Consider the following 20,805-nt stretch of genomic DNA (forward strand, 5'->3'; position numbering starts at 1 on the left):
AGCATTGCGCAGCTTCAATGCGATGAGATATACTGCAACTATGCAATGGAATTGCGTAAAATAAAAAAAAAATTTAGTAAAATTATTAAAACGTAAATACCCAGCAAACCTTAAGAAACATTTTAACTATTTAAGATACTTAATGGATGACTAAATTAATTTTAATTAAATATTTTGTTTTTGTTTTAATTCTATTAAATACAGTGCAACGATAAAAGTATCCCCTGGAATACTCCTCTTCCACATGTTCAATTTTTGCTAAGTGCATATTACCGATTTCAGATCCATTTCAGTTCCATTTCCAAAAAGTAACAGGACATTAACTGAACAGCACACCAAGAATATATATATATTGAATCCTTTAACTCCTAGGAGGAGCATAGGGCCGCAACAAAGATCTTCCACTCAGTACGATTGTTGGCTAGTAGCTTCAACTCTCCTCAGCTTTTCCACATATCTGACATTTCATATCAATTTATCAATTTGTCTTATTTAAATATGAACAGGTATGCCCCTTCTTCTGCTTTCCATCGGGTTCCACTCAAACGCCATTCTTGTGGTATCACCAGTCGGTTTACGCAAAGTGTGACTGACCCAGTCCCATTTGCGTTTTTTGATTTCGGTTCTTGTAGGTGTTTGTTGAGTTAAACACCATAAACGTTCATTTGGAATTGTTTTTGGTCAAACTACTTTAATAATTTTGCGTAATGATTGATTTACGAAAACTTGTAGTGCATTGATGCCGTTTGTCGCAGCATTCCAAGATCGACATCCATATAGGAGGCAAGATTTTATGTTGGAGTTAAATAGTTTGTTGTTATGATGCTTTCAAGATAGCAGAAAGACTCTACATCCTCAAGACAGCAGTTGTTTATAATAAAAGAATCTTGGACGTTAGCATTAATGCGCATAACTTTTGTTTTAGCAACATTGATTTTAAGTCCCGTTCTGTTTGCCGTAGTTACTAAACGATTAGGTAGCCACCTAAATCCGCAACCTTGGCTCAATGCCTTTGCCAAGACTACTTCGAACGCCGATTTTTATGAATATTTTGTCGCTTAAATATTTTAGTAGACCAAGAATAGCAAAGGTTAAATAATATAGAAAATTCAATTTGTACTTTAGAAGAACTTGAACTCCGTATAAACCACAAAAAAATAATAGAAATACGAAAAACACTGGTTAAGCATATCCTACCATGTCTGATGAAACTTGTTCACATCATAACGATAAACTAAGAGATTCAATTAAGCCTATTAATCCATTTTCTGTGTCCTTCAGATAGAAGTGATAGCAAGACACTCTGCAGTAAAATGGGTCCTCAGTCATACGATATAGTTGTCTCTATCTTCGCGAATATTTTGAATATGTCAGGCTTCATACAACAAGTTGCATGATCTTGATACTGTCCGACTTATATACATAGGTACCCGGATACAGACACTTCTGATATAACTGAAGAAAAAACGAGATTACCAAATAAAGCATGCCGCTCTTTGAAGTTCACTGCTCAGATATTGCTATACATTCACAATGCCACAGCTGGTTATTAAACGAAAATACCAGAAGTTAATAAGAAAAGCTATATATAACATAATTCAAAATTGAATTGACCGCAGTTTGGAACACTTTGTATTTAACTGAAAGTGCTACCTTGTCGTTTCGTAAATCACTTCTCCATGTGCTGTTAATTGCTACTTTTGAATCTTTTAACCTTTTATTAAGATGTGTTTCGAATGTTGCATTATATGATATCCAAACACCTAAATACTTATATGACTTAACTACTTCCAATTGTTCTCCGTTGAGATGCATGTTTTTTAAATATAATTATTTTTGGTTTTGATATATTGACTTCTTAATTCCAGTTATTACAGTTCTCCTTCAGTCTATTTATCATCAGCTGCATCGCTCTTGGTGAATCTGCAAACAGCACCACATCATCTGCATACATCAGAATCTTTATTTACATACCACCAATCATTATACAACCGTTTAAAAAGTAAACCAGATCATCCAAAAATAATGTAAATAAAAGTGAACTTAAAACGCAGCCTTGTTTAACACTTGACTGCGTAAGAAACCATTCAGAAGTAATATTTCTATCCCACACTGCTGCTTTACTACAGTAATAGAAGCTTCAAATAATTCGCATTATTTTTGTTGACAAATTTAAGTTCCCAAGCTTATAAAAGAGCGCATTTCGTAGTATTGAATCGAACTCCGCCTTGAAATCCACTGCATAGAGCTAGGCTTGAAATACCCTATCTCCTACAATACGCTTTTACCAGCTCTAAAAGAAAGAATACCACCTGCTGTGCCTATGTATGGGCACGACTAGAACGAGATAAGTTGGTCAGATTGTGGTGAAGTGACCAATAACTTAACTAAGTCGGTACCTATCAGTTCCTACGAGTAAGTAAATTTATGCAGATGTTTGTGTTAACTACATCGACATTTAAATAAATGTTTTTTATTTCTTTGTGAGCTAAAAATATGCAAAATAAACCGAAAAATGTCAATGTTGATCTAATCGTTAATTGATCATCCCAGTGCTTTATCTTGATCAAAAAATAAAGCTAATAGATATTCCTATAAAATTTAATTTATATTTGATATTTCACTAAATCATGAAGAAGGGACTGTGGGAGAGTACAGCTATGCAGTTCACTTAAATTAAATAAATTTTTTTTTATTATATTTAATATAATTTTCAAACTATTAAAGCTTTTACAATAATAATAATAATATTATTTTAGAGCTAAAGAAACTATTTTTATTAACTAGGCGAATTTGTGACTAACAAAAAATTCTTTTTTATTTATTTTTTTTTTTTGACTATTTTCTACTATTTGCTGCAAGTGTACGCATAACACTTAAGCACATTCACTTACTACCAACGAGCACAAAACTGAATAAGATTTTTTCCAAGTTCTCTTACATATACCAACCATACAGACTCTTATAAATATGAAACAAAACACATCTTTAGAAATAGTCCTTTACAAAACATATACAGGATGTATCACTTCAAGGCAACATAATTTCTTATATGATAAGTTCGTTTTTCAGTATTTATCAAGATGAACAGACGCAGAAGAACCCGATTTTTAGTCATAAAAGAGAAAATTTTATTTAACACTAACTAATGTCACTCATACGCACTGATGTTTTGTAAAAGAAAACCCATCAAAAGCTCAGTTTGATAATTATAGAAAGTCAATTGCCAAATACTTATCATCAGTGGTCTAGAAACTATTTCTTATATTTATTTATTCATAAATATTTTTTTCAGACTGCAAGCACCAATTATTGATCTCCTGCCCTCTGTAATTTGAAGATCAGAGTCAGCGCTCTTAAACAACTAACCCAAATCCGTAATTGACTCGTATGTTCGCTCTTCTTTCTGGAGTTTTGTTAATTTGCCGTGAAAGTTCACTAAATTCATTTGTTGTATTATATTAGAGCTAAATCATAAACTACCTGTAAAATACTTGAATTAATTGATTTTATTAATTTTTACTTGTTAAATTTAAATATTATTCTTTTGTAGAGGCATTATTTATTGCATGCATTTATATTATCCTTCACTGTTTATTGAACCTAATCTAGGTAGAAAATACACAGAAAGTCATGCTAATGTTACTCCACGATTCGCTCAGGCCGCATTTGTAAGGTAATTCAATATATCTACTCCTATTTTATTCAACAATAATTTTATGAACTTTTTTTTCACATCCGCTATGACGAAATAATAATAATAATAATAATTTATTTGAAGCAAAGCTTTAAACACCACTATTCACCAGCTAGAAATTGCACAAAGTCAGGCTCTGAGAAGACTTTTCAAAGTTCCATGGTACATTAGGATCCCATCAAAAAGTATATAAAGGATAGAGCCCTGAAATTATTTGCGAAATCTGACAGACTTACCAACATCGCGTTATCAAATCTCAGATCTGAGGTATGCAGATCTGAGGTCAATTATTGCTTAGTCTGATGAAGTGATAAACAATAATCTAGTCGAGGTGTATAGAGGGGTTTTGAAGAAACCTCGAGTTAAAAAAGAGTATAAGTGCTTAAGTATACTAGCTCAAATCAGCTTTAACATAATAATTATTGTACTACTGTTCAGAATCCTTTCCATTGAAAACAATAATTAATATTAAGAATTTAGTTTTTTATAGATAAAAAATCACAAGACAAATTTTTTTATGATGTTAAAGTGATCATGAATTAATTATATTAGGAGATAATATTTACGATATTATTAAAGATAATTTTACGAAGCATTTAAATTCAAAGAGCTCTAACTACAGACACTATCCTGTGAAAAATAGTTATTTATGAATGAAAAATAAAACTAACAATGTATGTGAACATTAGGAGTGCGTAGATCTCAAGCTGCTACGATCCCAACTTACTCCAAATTTAGGGATAGGGTTGCGTGTTTTACATCCAGCCGGAATACAAGTTTTAGACTTGTTTCTATTTTGAAGATATCATGAAATGAGTTGCAGAATAGCACGCTAATACGTGTAAAACTTTAACTATAATATATATGCGTGAACAGTCTGGTATATCTTCTTCTAGACTGCTATAATTATGATATGTCAGGCCTAACATTGCTTGAGATGCCAACCAAAAGCATAGCACCATTTGAGACCTGTGTACAAAACTCTAGAAAAACAAAATTTATAACCACAAAGGGTAGTTCCTAGGCTAAGTTTTAATTGAAGACGGAAGTAACTAGTTACCCTTAAAATAATAAAATTAATTAATTAATTAATTAAAATAAGATGAAATTGATATTTAATTAAATAAAAATTAAAGCACAACGTCTTATTGTGCTTAGCGGCGTTTACTATTTAGTGTCCCGCACATGTCTTATGTGTAGGCGTTCTATTCTATAATGTATCAATAAGTAATACGGAATGTTCTTTTACAGATTGTATTTTACAAATAATAAATATAAAAAAAATATTGTGGCTATTATAACAGTACCATTTTTTCGGAAATAATGTTTAACACTATATTTTAAAAAAGAAAATAGGTTAACTAAACCTATTTTTCTATATGTTCATTTCTTCGTAAATTGAACCAAGGAACCACTTATAAGATGGAGTCGCTTTTATTGCAGAAAACCCTGTACAATAAATAAATAAATAAAACTGCAAAAATAAAGAAGAATCCATAAACTATAGAAAATTTTTTTTATTTTAAAAAAAATGTGGTTTTATTTCTTCTACTTTATTTTTGGAACTATATGAGGCATGTTCCTTGCTTTATTTTTGTGTGCTATTGCAACATGTCGTACAAGAGTTGCAACGTGACATTGCAGCACTTATAATTTAAGAAAGTCCTTTCAATCCTTCGCGTTTCTAACTTTAATTGGTGCACCAACTGTTGTAAAGACAATAATTCTATATTTAAAAATAATAAATAAATAAATTAAAACCTTAAAAGGATAATTTTAAAAAAATATTGCCCATTCAACTTAAAACAGGCTAAAAATGATAATAAAAATAAATGTTTTTAGGCGGAACTTCTTTTATTATTTTATAGATTATGTGATAATATTGAGTCCATTCAACAAAAATTCCATTATCGCAAAGAAAAACATTTATTATAATAAGTCTGTTCCACCAGTTACTAGTAGTAAAACTCTAGAAAAACACAAGTAAAATACAAACTGAGAGCGTAACACAAATAAAGTGCCAAATTACGATCTTTACACAGATTTTCATGGAACAGCTTTCTGTAAAGTCTGATGAGAAAACCAGTACTGCGCAAATAAACAATACAAAAATTTAAATTCAAACTAAAACAGCTGATTCATACATCACACAAACTTTACTTGAAATTAAATGTACGAGTAAAGTCTGTGTAGCATTTTCAAATTTCGACAGGGATGTTACGCTCTCTCAGATGCTCTTATTTACTCGAAAATTTGCTGCAAGTAGCCTGTGGAACAGAATATTTACATATATAAACTCGAGTCCTGTTAACTATTAAGCGATTGACCCCAACGCCTCAATAGCACCTCGTAAACTATTTGGCTTGAATTTAAAGTTTATTGAGTGTGCTGTACTTAACTTTATTAGTTTCTTAATTTGAAAACCTCAGAGATTACTATCTCTGATATTCTCTGACTATTATTCTGGAGTTTGGTGTCGTATGAGGTCTAGAATTTCCCGTCATATTAGTACCTTAAAGAGAGATAATATAAAAAAATTTTATTTTAACTGTGATATTATTAAGTACTTGAAGCTAAAATAAATTTTTAAATAAATATTATGCTTTTATATATAGATCCAATCGTGACTTTTTATGTAGGGTTGTAAGATCTTCACCAAAGTCAAATTTAAAAATCTTCATTGAAATTAAGAAAACTATTGAATTATTTTAAATTATTGAATTATTAAATTATTAAATTTAACAAAAGTGCATGAAAAATTGTTGTACTCTTAAATCTTTTAAAACATTTATATATGATCAACTAAAAGCTTATATTAATTTTTATTATTTTTATTAAACAGTAATCAATTGTTAAAATAATAATTTGTTCGTTTAATTAATTTTATGTTTTGGCTATCCATATAGCTTTTCCAAGTACTGTGAAATACATATCATCAGTGGTTGTCCAAAATAACCTATTAATTTTTGATACTGCATATAATTTTCAATATTATTTTATTATCTTCTTAACTCCAACTTATTTTCCTCAATTTTGACTCGGATGCCCAATTTGTGTGACTCAAGGTTGACGACATATACTTTCTCTTTCACCTAAAGCCGTTGTTCTATTAACTTACCAAATTTAAATCAATCATTAATCCATAAAGTAGAGTATTACTCATAACGGATGTAATCCTTGTAATTTTAGCAAACACATAACATCATCATATTTATCGACATATATTATATATTATACCGTCAGGCTAAAGAGCTGGATGGTAACATATCCTTAATCAGCAGAAGAGAGTTGAAGTTGCTGCTGGGATATTTAACGGGTAACCATGGACTGCGTTACCATCTTAACAAAATGGGTCTGTCCGAAGAGATAGATTGTGGACTCTGCTTGGAAGCAGACGAGACTTGCATTCACATACTCTGTGATTGCCTAAGTTTGATTTGCGCCAGGAGGAGGTCACTGGGTCGAGAACTACTTCCCCCTTCTGACATTAGGAGATCCTCAACAGCTGACATTCTGTCTTTCATTCGGAACGCGGAGTGTCTTCTGTTCGGTTAAGGTATGTTGCAGCAAAAAAAAATGAACCATGGTCGCAGTGCTCTACACCGTTAGGAGCTGGTTTCCTGTTTATTCCAATTCCTACTATATATTATATATTATGTATTGTATATATGTTATAAATTATATTTTATGTATTATGTAATATATAATATATATTAGGTTAGGCTAAGTTAGGTTGAGGCGCATGTTGACAGTTATCAGCACTTACACTCGGAGGCAAACGAGTTGCCGAAGATAACCTTTGTTATTTTCGTATACTATCCTTGTTAAACCATTTAGTTTTCCAGAAAAAGTTGAGGAAATCCGATAACTTTGATTTCGTTATCTCTTTAAGGTAAGAGGTTCAAGATTACTTACTTACCTTAGAATAATTATTGGAAAATTGTATGGAACGTATCAAAATGCATGTTGGACTCTACAGTTCTTGGAAAGTACGATGTTTGTTTGTATTTTATTAACACCGCATTGGGTAATGTTTGCATTATATTCTGAGGGAAACTATTATTACAAACTTGAATACTTTTGTATAATTTAAATATTAATGATTTGTTTAAGGCATAATATCCCTAATTTGGATTTGTATGTGCAGACAAATGAACCAAAGTTACTACTGCAAAAATAATCAATTTTCAATTTAATTATATATGATATAACTGTTCAAGACAGAGGTTTCTTGTTTTCTTTGAAGCGCCTCGAGGAATTGGGAAAATAGTATTTATTTGATTCATCCTAGCCGAAATACCATCGCCAAATAATATTGCATTGATTATATACATCATTATTAAAAATTGCTGAAACTCTGCTGGATGATGATAGAACTGTACATTCGACTATCAAAGTGTTTTTAAATATTCCAACTAATGGATTTAAAATAAATAACAACTCAGAATAGAAATAATTCTTAAGATTTGTTAGATCATTATTTGAAATAAATGTTTATGACAAACCTTAAATTCCACACTGTAAGACTTTGAAGAAAACCGCAGATTTTTCAGCATATATAGTACCTTCCCTTGTTCTGTTGTACTCGGATTTTGTAAATAAAACACACAAATTTAAATTTCATTCCAAATTTATTTTATCTCCTTCAAAATATGCTCCTTCTGAAGCGATACACATATGCCAACGCTTAGCCCAATCTTCCATACACTTTTCGTAGACCCGTGCAGGTACGGCTTTTAGTTCCATCGGCGAATTCTATTTTACCGATTCAATCGACTCAAAACGCTTACCACGAAGGGGCAATTTGAGTTTCGGGAACAGGAAAAAGTCGCACGGATCTAGATCTGGCGAATATGGTACCTGAGCGAAGACTTTGGCTAATAGCTTTGGCTAATAACCGAAAGAGTCTTGCAAATATCTTATAATACAAAGAAGCTGTATTTAATATTTTTCCAAATTTAAAGAACTTTCACGTAAATCTTCTTTGGTTAAGCGGAAAGATTACATTGGCTAGTCAAAATGTTGATGTTGATGGTATCAGTATAAAAATTTAAGACATGATTTACAATAAAACGTTTTCATTCAAAACCGTGAATGCAGTTATGGACATTAATGGAAGTGTTAATTTTCTTACCAAGTCCCAGACCTTACACCCAACAATTACCCCTCTACAACGAAGCCTCTTTGCTTCTATATTGTTATGAAGCACTCTAGCAATTTCATTGTGGCAATCGTAATCAATGGAAAATTCAGTGAGAAACACGTCTGCTTAATTAAAAATTATTTAATTAAGTATTTATTTAAAAAAAAAAAACTTGTTTATAAAATAAAATATGACAAAAAAAATCAAGTATAAGATAAAACAAAATAAATTTTTAAAAGATTGTAAAAGTGATTAATATCAGTTCAGTCACTTAAATTACCGTATCTCCATCTAAGCTACATTCTAGCAAAATATGGTTTTTTGTTATCATATGTAGGAGCGACTCCATAAAGCGACATGGTATATCTGTCGTGCAAAAGTGTTCAAATATAATATCTTCAGCAAATCTTCTTTCATCAAATGAACTAATCATTGGGTTAACTTCACTCGTTTCATATTTTGACTCGTTTTGTACTTGACTTCCTTGACTTTGCTCATCAAATAGCAGGCGAACAGGAGTTGGATCAGAACTCGGATGTTGACCGCAACCATGACGTTTTTTAATTTTAATATTACCCTTGATGTCTTCTGCTTGGGGCTCAGAATTAAATTTTTTCACTGTTTTCTTCTGGTTTATTTTTAACAAAGAAATTGATTCTCTTTTCCTGGTATATGGTTTCATTACTACAAAATTGTATACAGATAAATTTACCTAAGGATTATAAAAATTCAAATTTATATAAAGTGTTTACTTACATTTGTTATAATTTGCAGGACCTTTTGTATATTTTGGCAAGATTTTTACTTGTTTTGCTGGACTTTTCCCATCAAAGAAAAGACAAGCCGGAGTTGAATTAGAATACTGATGTTGACTGGACTCAATCTCACTTGCACCTATATTTGACTGTTTTTTTGATGAAAAATACTTTAAATCCTCTTCATCTACCATGTCAAAATAATTTTTTATAAAAACTGAAACTGAAAAAATTAAATTAAAATTATTGAAAATTAGTAATCCTAAAATTTTACTTACAATCGTCATGGTTTGAACACTCATTATCTGGTGTCTGGAGAAGTGAAGTAGACTTTAAAGCCATCGCTGGTAATACATTTTGTTGACCAATTTTCTTAATTTTTTTCTTTTTAAATAGATATTGATTAGTTTTTTCATTATCTGGTTTTTTAAGAAGCGAAGTAGACTCAAAAGCTATCGCTTGTAAAACATTTTGTTGACCAATTTTCTTAATTTTTTCCTTTTCAACTAGAGGTTTTCGTGCTTCCGCAGAGGTACATGGTAAATCCATTCCATTTGACTGGTCTGAAACTGAAAAATTAAAGTAAACATTATAAATAAATAAAAATCATTTAAATATATTTATTGCTATCAATTGATTATTCTTCATATTTCAATTCTCTTTCAGTGCCAGGGAAAGAGGAGCACACTAAAAAAATAAGGATTTGCCATCGTGGATTTGGCAAGAAATCAAATGGAAATCAAATGAATTTCATTGATTTACTAAAAATATAAAAAAGGCTATCTTCCATTGAAATATGTGGCATTCGAGACAGCAAAGCAGATCGGATGATGAAAAAATGCTGTTATCTCTAACTGCTGATCCTATCGACTTGTTTTGCTTGAAATGAATGTGTTCTAACTTAGCACAATAAATTTGATTAAATGTTGCTAGATGTCAGTATATGCAAAACTTAGATATATAACTGTTTCGAAAAACAATTTTTTTTTTTGCTTTTAACAAATAAGTGGATAGCAACCAATACATACATATTGCAATAAGTATATTAAAATACTAAACACAATTGCCAAAAATATTTCTTATATGCAACATTATTATGTATAATGAATATATATGCATATGTATAAATATATATAAATAATGAATAGAAATAGAGAATTGTTAAGAAAACGAATTACACTTATTATGCTGAGGCTTTTCTTCTTCAACAATATTAGGCGATGCTTTAATAATGGCAGATCCAGGCTCGAACTTCTTAACAATTGTTTTCTCCATAACTGTTGGGCATTTCTTTACTTTGTCTTCAATCTTTGCTGATGATTTAATAATGGAACGTTCGACAGATTTTACCTTTAAGTCTTTCTGAACTATTGTTTTCTTTAAAGCTTCAATATTAACCGATTCTAAATTTGATTCTTTTTCTTGTATTGTTTTCTTTAAAGCTTTAATATTAGCCGATTCTAAATTTTGTTCTTTTTCTTGTATTGTTTTCTTTAAAGCTTCAATATTAACAGATTCTACCTTTTTATCTTTTAAAGCTTCAATATTAACTTTCTTAGATTTTCTTGGTTTCCCTGTAATTTCCTTTTTTCCATTGCTTGTTTTTATATTTTTGCGTTTTCTCTCATTTCGTTCAATTGGTAATTTATTTTTCTTCATTTTTTTCTTTGTAATCGATAATTTTGGCGTTACTCTTTCGTTTTTATCTTTAGTCATTTTGCTTTTTTGATTAACTTTGATTAACTTTTCTTGCTTTTCATTTTTCTTTGAACACTTTTCAGGAATTTCCACACTTTCATTATATTCTAGTTCTTCGGTTTCTTTTCGCACACGCTTGCGTACCTTTCTAACTGGACTTACACTAGTAAGAAGCTTCTCATCACTCTTTTTTGAAGGCTCTTCTTTTAAATTTTTCTTCTTTTTCACATATTGGCGCCCTTTTGCCGTTTTTTTATTTTGTATCTCTTCTTTATACAACTTTTCTGGCATTGAAGACCTAATAAGTGTTTTATTTTTTTTAATAGGTGATATGCGTCCTTTCGTCATTTTTTTAAGTAATCTATCAGCACTTTTTTCTACAGTTTCAACTCTTCTGACTTTTTTACCCATTTCGACACCTTTTCACATACGACCTCACAGACATTTCAAGCGCGACTGACGAAGTAACTCGATTTCCAATCGTTTTCTGGTTTCATTGACTACGCCATAATTTAACAATTTATATTTTTGATCTTTCTTATTGGATTTCCCTATTGCGATTTCTTTCCTTTGCAGGCGATTGCTTGGAAACGACTATACTGCCGAACTTTTCTAACTTTCATTAGTTCTATTTTTTTTACAGATTTTTGTGTATTTAGAATTTCCTATTTAGTATGTCCAAATCAACGGTAGTTGCCTCATACATCTTACTCTTTCTCACCTAAGTATATGATTTATGTGATTCAACTATACTACCAATATCTCCTTTTCGCTGTTTTTTTCGTTGACTGTGTTTCTTTTTTAAATATTTCATTTTAACACTGTTCCTTACATTTAATTATTATTGTTTATATTTGAACATTTTCATTTAAATAATGTTTTTGTTTAAGAATATTATGAAATGCAGAAAGAACTTTTCGTTTAACCTAAAGTAATGTTTATATATGTACGAGTGCATATTATTTTAATACTTACTTACTGCTGTCCTTCTCTCCTTAATGGAGCATAGGGCCTCGAATTTGATGCTTCGATTTCAGTCATCTGGATACTCAAATGTGATACTCAAATGTGAGCCGTAAACCGGTTGCCCCATATAGATATAGTTTCGCTGTGCTTTTTATTTATGTTTGTTACAAGCATATGTAAAGATTAGTCAATGGGTGATAGACTCAAAGATCGCTTTCTTTGTGAGTTATAGAAGGGTTTTTCTGGTCTCCCCTACTTCATGCGACGCTATGATGTTCAAAAAAAACCATTTAGATTAGGTGGTCACATTTCCTCCTCCTTTTTCAACCGGGCTTGGTGTGGGCTACGGAGTAATTAATAGCAATTTTAATAGCATATTTAAAATATATTATATGTACTTTTATTCAAATAGCTACCACCGAAATTATGTAAACAATATTATATTGAAAGTGCTTTGCATAATTGGTCTCAATGATTGCCACAACAAATGTTATTAATCAATGTTGATATTTTCACGAATCTGCGCAAATTACTACGATTAATAACCTAAGGCAGCAGTATATATTATTGGGCTTAAGTATATAAGATTACTAAGCACGGATTTGTGAAGTTACTTTCCGTTCCGTTGTTCATATATGGGCTGATCTTTTTACAAGCGGACAGTTTTCTCCTGATTTCCTCCACTTTTGATGAAATTTTTTTTATGAACTGTCTTTTAAAGAAAAATATCTCCCTCTCAGGAACATATTTTAAATTTTTTTTTTTGAGAGATACAGACCCATTGGTTGTTTAGAATTTGTATTTAAAACTTATTTGGAAATGATCACATCTCAGATTCTGTGACTGATATGCATCAAAACTTTTTATTGTATAAATAACAAATTGAAGTTTTTAGAAGTAATATATAGTATATAACTTTAATTGTTTATATTTAGTTACTATCATTATCATTTTCTTTCAATATACCTACAAATCGAAAATTTTTATTTTTGTTTTCGATTTATCATTAAATTGTGTCAAAAACATAAACCTTCCCCGATGCTATTATTTTTAAAAATATTTAAAAAATAATTATTGATATTGTGTTATTGATATTAAATGTTTGTTTCTGATTCAAATTGATTTGATTTAGAAATTAAAATTCTCAAATTGATATTAGTTTTAGAAGTGTTTTTAATCAAAATTTACCACTAATGTACCACTAAATTTTAGTTAAATTAAGTTTAAAAATTCATATCACGAAAAAGATTTACTTCTTATTTTCAATTATAATCATTCCTAATTAAGTAATCATTAAGTTCTACTTAAAGAATATTTTTTCAAAATAATATTAATTTAGAAGTTTTTTAAAAGAATTTTAAACTTGCATTTCACATACTATATATAGGCACTAAATCAAATTTTGAAATACATGCCATCAACTATAAAGATTTTTAATATTTAATTCGGACTTAGCATTAAGTCCTCCTAGTAAATCCAAAAGTACAAAACTACATGGTATTCTTCATGACGAAGATTAAAATGTTTGTAATTCTTCATACAATTTTATTTTTATTACTATTGTAACGATCATAAAAAAAAATTTACAGCCAAATATATATCGAAATTAGTTATATACCTATATATTCTTTTAATTTATTGAGTTATGTGCAAATGTCTTCAATCAGATCATCATGTAGACTATCACTACTTGACTATCAGTGCTTATATTTTACTCCATTATCTTTCTTTAACTTATTGAGTTAATTCCTAAGATAAAGACAGTGTCGTTATCTTTCTTTAACTTATTGAGTTAATTCCTAAGATAAAGACAGTGTCTGTTGTAAGGAATGACACTTGGTAAGATTCTTGGCAATCTTATTATATATAATTTTTGAATGTTTTAATTTCAATACTTATATTAAAAAGCAAAGTGGCTTGCGAAATGGATCTAAATGAATTATTTTTTAGCAAAATAATACTTTGTAATCTTTTAATGTACTTGAACCATGAGATCGCTGCTCCGCTATCGGGTCGAGTGTTCCCAGTTAAAATGAAGAATGATCAAGAAATTCTAATGAGACTAAGAAAGGGAAACAAATTATTATTGCAATTAAATATAAATTATTTAGTGAGGAATATTAACATATATATTTAATTAATATCAAAGATAACAAAAGAAATATCAAATAGTTATTATCAATGAAAACAAATAGTTTTTATTTCCTTCCAAAAAATTTAATTACTTCTCTTCCATCTAAATAAAAATACGAATAATTTAATAAAATATATTTAATTTAAAATGAATAAATAAAATAATTTGTCTTTGTAGTGCGTTGAAGAATTTTTCACATCAATGACAGAACAGTACAGGAGGAGCTTTATCACATCAGCGAATCTGGGGAGCACCTTTAGGATTGGATTAATTTCTGTACATAGTTTGCGAATGGGCTAGAAATAAAACAAATTAAAATGTAATAATGTATAAGTAATTTCAACAAATATTACATATATTTATTTAGGCTTATGCAGAAATAATGACTCCAACACATATTCAAGAAGATATCATTGTTTGTGCATTACAGCGATTGGATGAGCTTCTGCAGCCTGCAAGGCTACCTACGTATTCGAAATCCGGGGTTGCAGCGTAGAATAAAAACGGCATCAAATACAATAAAGCGTGATATGGTTTTTACAGCTAGTTTTTATACTTACTGAATTCTAATATAATATTTAATATTTCATAAAAAGTTATTTATACAATTTTTATTTAATTTCATGTTCAAATCAAATTTGTAAAAAATGTATATTTGAGATTTACATAATAATGTACTAAAATTTTTGTAAGACGGTCTCTGAATTTGTCTTCTTTGCCATAGTTTCAAAAGTGGTGTTTTTTAATAAGTGTATATCCTAATGAAATTATAAAATGTTGTGTGTTTCATTATATAATATTATAAACGAATTTATCTGGTTTCTGGTTTATGTTTTGGTGGTAACAATTTCCGACCCATATGTTTTGACTGAAAATCATGCCAACTATCAACGCGACTTTGGCGAGATTCTTCATAATTCTTTTGCCATTCTGTTTCATACTCTTGTATATCCTCCTCTTCAATTTCAGCTTCACGTTTTCTTTTCCGATCCTCTTGATCACGTTGTTCAAGTTGTTGTTGTTTTCGTTCCACATCTGCGAAAAGCTTCATAACCATGACATGGAGAGCATGTTTGTAGTTCTCCGGATCATCCTCGGGAATATCCTCAAAACGTTTATGTTCCTTTTTCTGTTTTTTACGCTTCTTTGCAATCTAATATAAAACACACAAGATGTAAATAAATTGCTTTTTTTTTTATATACTATCATTAATTACCATATGATTGGTACGCTCTTTAGCTTCTTCGTAGATGTCCAAACATTTCTTACGTGTGACTTCATTTTCCAATGTTCTCCAAGAACGATTTACAATATCGAACGCCATTCGTGCGCGATCTTTGTTATCTGGATTTCTATCTGGATGAACTAGTTTAGTCATTGTATGATAACGCTTCTTTATGACGTCCATTGTAGCTTCTGGTTCCACTTGCAGTACCTCGAATGGATTGAGATTGAAATAAGTCGAACCTGGTCTTAGTAGATGATCAATTTGTTGAGTAGAAGTTAGTGCAGAATCGCGTTTTTCTATTTCTTTAACCTGTAATATATCCGTATGGAACCCAAATTTCAACATTTTGAACATATATATGTACAAATATATTCATTTATTTATAAATGCAGAATCCGAACGAACTTACTTCAATATAAAATGTATTAAACGATTTTTTTGAAGTAGACATATCATCTGAATTATTCGACATTTTTTAAAAATTTAGTGTTTAATTATTAACTTAGAAAAGTTTTGAAACTTTTATTTGATAGTAGAAAAAAAAATCACTAAATGTTGCAGACGTCAAAATTGGTACAAAAATCAAAACATAAAATCGACACCTCCTTTGTCAAATTTGAGTGACACAGACCTGTCAGTTTAGCTTTATTTAAATAAATATGTAACTCGGTTAAATTGAACGTTTTTCCATAAATGTATATATATATATATTTGATATACATGATTTATGACCTCATCACCTCCGATTTTGCAGACATTTTTTTTTGGTAGCTCATTTTTTTAAGAAAATTATGTGTCTCGGGAAGAAATATTTAAATTTCTATTCTAGGAGATACGGACCCATTGAATTTCAAAACCTTCCATTGTATACCAATTTTTAAATGGTCATATCTTAGGTTATGTTAATGATAACGAATTGAAGTTTTTGCAAATACACATAACTAAAATATAATTATAATTTTATTTTATATAATTTTATTTTGCTTTTTTATTCAGAAAGGTCTTGCAAGACTTAAAAAACGAGGCGATGTAATATGTCCGTATTCCTAACAATTTCGCGTACTTTTACTCTGAAATATCGCCGATTCTCTCTTTGATTTCTAACGTAAAATTTTTAATTGAAGTCAAATCAGAATGTAATCTGCTGCTACATATCTGATAAAACTTTACTCAAATCGTGAATACCGTGAATGTAGTCACAAGTCTTTCACTGTTAAGTATCTGTAAACTCTGCTTGAGTCTAAGAGACGATGCACGATATATATTAAGTTAATCACTAGATTCATACGTTCTACCAATACGTTTAAAACAGCTGATAGCGACAACATATGCTTTTTAACGAAAGTAGGAATTTGAAAATGTGGTGTTGCCACAGCGCAAAATTCAAATATCTGTTAAATAATTTTTATACATAATTAAATCAGGTATCAGTGATCAGCATACTAGATCTGTTCCACAAACTACTCGTAGTAACTTTGAGTAACAGAGAGAGCGTAACATTCCTGTCGTAATTTGAAAATGCTACACAGACTTTACTCGTACATTTTATTTCAAGTAAAATTTGTGTGATGTATGAATCAGCTGTTTTGGTTTGAATTTAAATTTTTGTATTGTTTATTTGCGCAGTACTGGTTTTCTCACCAGATTTTACGAAAAGCTGACACGCGTAGACCATCAAGGTCCATCACAATACCAAAAGAGAGTCTAAAATTTTTTTTTTTAGCGATAGCGTGCATCGCTTTATTAGGATTTCAACAAAAACCTCAGGTATGAACTCTGGTTCTGTAGAACTGACAGCCCCCAAGTATTTTTGTCGAGTTCTCAAGAAAGCCGAGCAGTTACACGGCAGATGCTTCAGCGTTTTCTTTGCATGCGGCTCGTTGCATTTCCTACTGATTTAGTTTGTGCACCAACTAATGTTCTACAGTTCCTTCTTGTGTAACATTCTTGCTGTACTTTTCCTCGTATATGTGTCTACACATAATCCTAGCTATTCTACAGGTGGCTGCGTTTCGCAACCTTTCCTTTACTCTCCTTGTCATGTGCTCGTCCAGAAGTTTATATATTTATTTCAGAGGTACTTCGAGTACTTCCCTCGTTTGTTTCTCTGAAAGTTTTGCGCCAATTTTAGCAATAGCGTTGTCTGTCCAATTTCTCTCTATGCTTTTATCACCAAGAATCCACTACAAACAAAATCTGCGGTTGTAGGCTAGTCTGACTATAGCTTCCTTGCATTCTAGAACATTTTTGGATGATGACCTGTAAGATTTGATTGCCTTAATGACTGCAAACATAACATATATAAAAAAAATTTCTCGAAAGTATATTACTAGATTCCTAAAATGTATGGTAAGTATTGAGGTGATCAATACTCATATAATTTTTGCTGACCGTATATCTCCTTTATATGTTACTTAAAGTCTGCGTAATACTGAAAATACTAATTAATAACATTGGGTTTAAATATATTAAAATTTGATTATTTAAATTCAAATTTCTTAATAATTAAATAATGTTTATGAAGCTGTTTGGTATAAGTGACTGAAGCGGGACACATATGTACGTGATATTTAATGCACGCAAATGGCTGTGTAATTATTACTCATTGAAGGTAATTGCATTGTGAATAAAGTAAATTGTTTAATTTTATTAATAATTACGTTAATTGTCTGCAAAGACCACAAACGCAGTGCGTTAAACATTTTCAGGTAATGGCAAAGCGAAATGAAGCAACTAACCGCAAAATGCTTTGCCTTAGTGATGATTGTAGTTGGCAACGCAAAGCGTGGCAGTGAGTAAATATTTAACAAATTCAAATTTAATTTTAATAAGGAACAGATATTTCAGGTTAAGGCTATACTTATTAAATCAAGAAAATTGTATTTGGATGTAAAAATAATGTTGTCAAAATATTTTTAAATCTTTTTATATGGTATGTCATGTTCTCCAAGGTATTAAGTTACGAACGAGACATTCAGTGACATTTAAGACTCTCTCATTACCATGACGCAAATACATATAACTAAGCAGTTGCCTATAGGACCCACATTATTTAAGAAACTTATACTTAATTGAATTGAAGCAATAAACAAATCTGGAAACTTAATATCTAATCGAGAGTGTGGTTTCAGGCGCAAACTGAGGCCTTCCTAGTGCCTTTTACCTTCTGCACACAAATTTAAATTTTATTCCAAATTTTTTTTATCTCCTTCAAAATATGCTCCTTCTGAAGCGATACACATATGTCAATGCTTAACCCAATCTTCCATACACTTTTCGTAGGCCCGTGCAGGTGTGACTTTTAGTTCCTTCGGCGAATTCTATTTTACCGATTCAATCGACTCAAAACGCTTACCACGGAGGGGCAATTTGAGTTTCAGGAACAGGAAAAAGTCGCACGAATCCAGATCTGGCGAATATGGTGCCTGAGCGATGACAGTGGTGCCGTGTTTGGATGTTTGGTCAAAAAATCGCGTATAACAAGAATTTTCCGTAGTAAAAATCGCTAAATGCACTTGAGGTAGTCTCACAATTATAGCTGCTGTAATTAGTACCATATGTCAAGAAAAAGTGTACCAACATAACAAAAAATTTAATAATATTTTTGAAAAAGGTCTATTACTTAAGGAGTAGTTAACAAACAAAATCCGGATACTTTTTGAGCAGAAGATGCTGATATATGTACTTCAATCTAAGAAGAAAACATGCTACTTACTTGAAGGTGAACCCCAAAGCAGTATACTGAGGCCTTTGGCGAATGCCCAATTTTTAAAGAACACAGAATGTTGTACTTTGTTGTGCTTTTATTAAAAATGCGTTAAAATACACGCTGAACATAATAAATGGAGATTTCTAAATTAGTTAATATGAAATTTTTCACTTTTATTAAAGTGGTTTAATTTAATACTTAAATTGTACAATTAAATTTATTAGTAATAATTTTTATTTAAATTTCAAGATTAGTTGTTAAAAGATTAATCTAAACTTCCGGCAGACGGCTACGCTGCAACCTCAATTTCGAATACGTACAGAGGTAGTCTTAACATTCTGCTGGCTCATCCAATTGCTATATAACACGAACAATATATCTTCTTAGACATGTCTTGGACATACGTAGGCAGTTGCAATATTAACAATGTAATTTGATAAGGACTCAGCTTAGCGTATTAATTAGCGCTCAACACAATCAAACATAAGTAACCTCCCCTTACTATTATTTTACACATATAGTTTCTTAATTATTTATATGTAACAGTAAATAAAAGGAGTAACATTTTTTCAATCTATCCTAATGATAGGACTTATTTCTAACATTTGAATGAAGCTTCAAAAAATATAGTTTTTACCCCGTGGTCGCCCGAGTGCTCAGCCCGTATTTATTTTTATATGTTGTCAGTTACTGGTTACATTCAAAATCATTGACTTTAATAAAATCTGTATTAATCCAAGTGCCGCATCCTAAAATCAATAGGAAATATATAGGAGTAGAGAGAGTAGAGTATGTAGAATTTGTAGCACTTGAATTTTATGTTCCACACAATATTTTCTAAAATCAATTGTTTTTTAGCTCACATAATATAGAATTTAATGCCAAAAAAGCGAACCTTTTTGTATTATGTATTGAAGAGACTGATTTAGACATTTCATAGGATTCACCAAAGTTGTCAAATATCAACACTTAATTGAAGTGCCCAACTTTGCCCGAAGTTGGTAGTTTTTTGATATAATTAACCATAAATTATATATAAAAATAATGTCATTTAGTGAAAGAGAAGTATATGCCATACAAAATAAAGCACGTACTTAGTTAAATGTCAACACATTTTCACTCCTAACAAACCCAACATTTATCTTAAGCAAAAATTTTGTCAGTGTCACATTTTTTGAGTAAAATTTGAAGTTTTAAAACAAAAAACATTGGTCAAATGCTTCAGTTTATATATTATATCCTTGACTATTTTAAACAAAAATTTTTTTTTATTTTTACAAAACATTTTGCATTTCTAAAAACGTTGCTAAATTGCGTTAGTTTCATCATTAATCAGCATTTATTTCGAATGAATTTTCTCCCATGCCTACAAATAAGCAAATTTATACGAGTCACAAAGCCCACTTTAGCCACAATCGATGGCAGTCATTTAAAGTAAATCCCATAGATTACAATCATCACTGGTGGACACGTAC

General features: G+C 30.5%; 2 protein-coding genes across 2 annotated transcripts; both read right to left on the bottom strand.

Moving 5' to 3' along the window:
- Positions 1–9,063: 9,063 nt before the first annotated feature.
- LOC119662558 (eukaryotic translation initiation factor 5B-like) lies at positions 9,064–11,893 on the bottom strand. Its single transcript, XM_038072196.1, has 4 exons — positions 10,774–11,893; positions 9,874–10,164; positions 9,597–9,818; positions 9,064–9,524 (listed from the first exon to the last, which is right to left on the bottom strand). Exons 1-4 carry the CDS (start codon positions 11,702–11,704, stop codon positions 9,112–9,114), a joined length of 1,857 nt encoding a protein of 618 aa, XP_037928124.1. The 5' UTR covers positions 11,705–11,893; the 3' UTR covers positions 9,064–9,111.
- Positions 11,894–15,072: 3,179 nt separating this feature from the next.
- On the bottom strand, positions 15,073–16,126 carry LOC119689660 (dnaJ homolog subfamily C member 8-like). The gene is made up of 3 exons (XM_038104538.1): positions 16,031–16,126; positions 15,610–15,930; positions 15,073–15,546 (listed from the first exon to the last, which is right to left on the bottom strand). Exons 1-3 carry the CDS (start codon positions 16,091–16,093, stop codon positions 15,205–15,207), a joined length of 726 nt encoding a protein of 241 aa, XP_037960466.1. The 5' UTR covers positions 16,094–16,126; the 3' UTR covers positions 15,073–15,204.
- Positions 16,127–20,805: the final 4,679 nt, after the last annotated feature.

The sequence above is a fragment of the Teleopsis dalmanni genome, chromosome X (genome assembly GCF_002237135.1).
Source record: "Teleopsis dalmanni isolate 2A chromosome X, ASM223713v2, whole genome shotgun sequence".
Classification (NCBI taxonomy): domain Eukaryota; kingdom Metazoa; phylum Arthropoda; class Insecta; order Diptera; family Diopsidae; genus Teleopsis; species Teleopsis dalmanni.

Bases quoted from the DNA above. Each gene is read 5' to 3' on its own strand.
- LOC119662558 (XM_038072196.1), bottom strand. From the start codon at position 11,704: ATGGGTAAAAAAGTCAGAAGAGTTGAAACTGTAGAAAAAAGTGCTGAT. The intron at 10,165-10,773 runs GTAATTCGTTTT...TTAATTTTTCAG, and splicing joins AAAGCCTCAGCATAATAAGT to TTTCAGACCAGTCAAATGGA. The intron at 9,819-9,873 runs GTAAGTAAAATT...TAATTTTTTCAG, and splicing joins GTGTTCAAACCATGACGATT to TTTCAGTTTTTATAAAAAAT.
- LOC119689660 (XM_038104538.1), bottom strand. From the start codon at position 16,093: ATGTCGAATAATTCAGATGATATGTCTACTTCAAAAAAATCGTTTAAT. The intron at 15,931-16,030 runs GTAAGTTCGTTC...GATATATTACAG, and splicing joins TTAATACATTTTATATTGAA to GTTAAAGAAATAGAAAAACG. The intron at 15,547-15,609 runs GTAATTAATGAT...GTTTTATATTAG, and splicing joins AAGAGCGTACCAATCATATG to ATTGCAAAGAAGCGTAAAAA.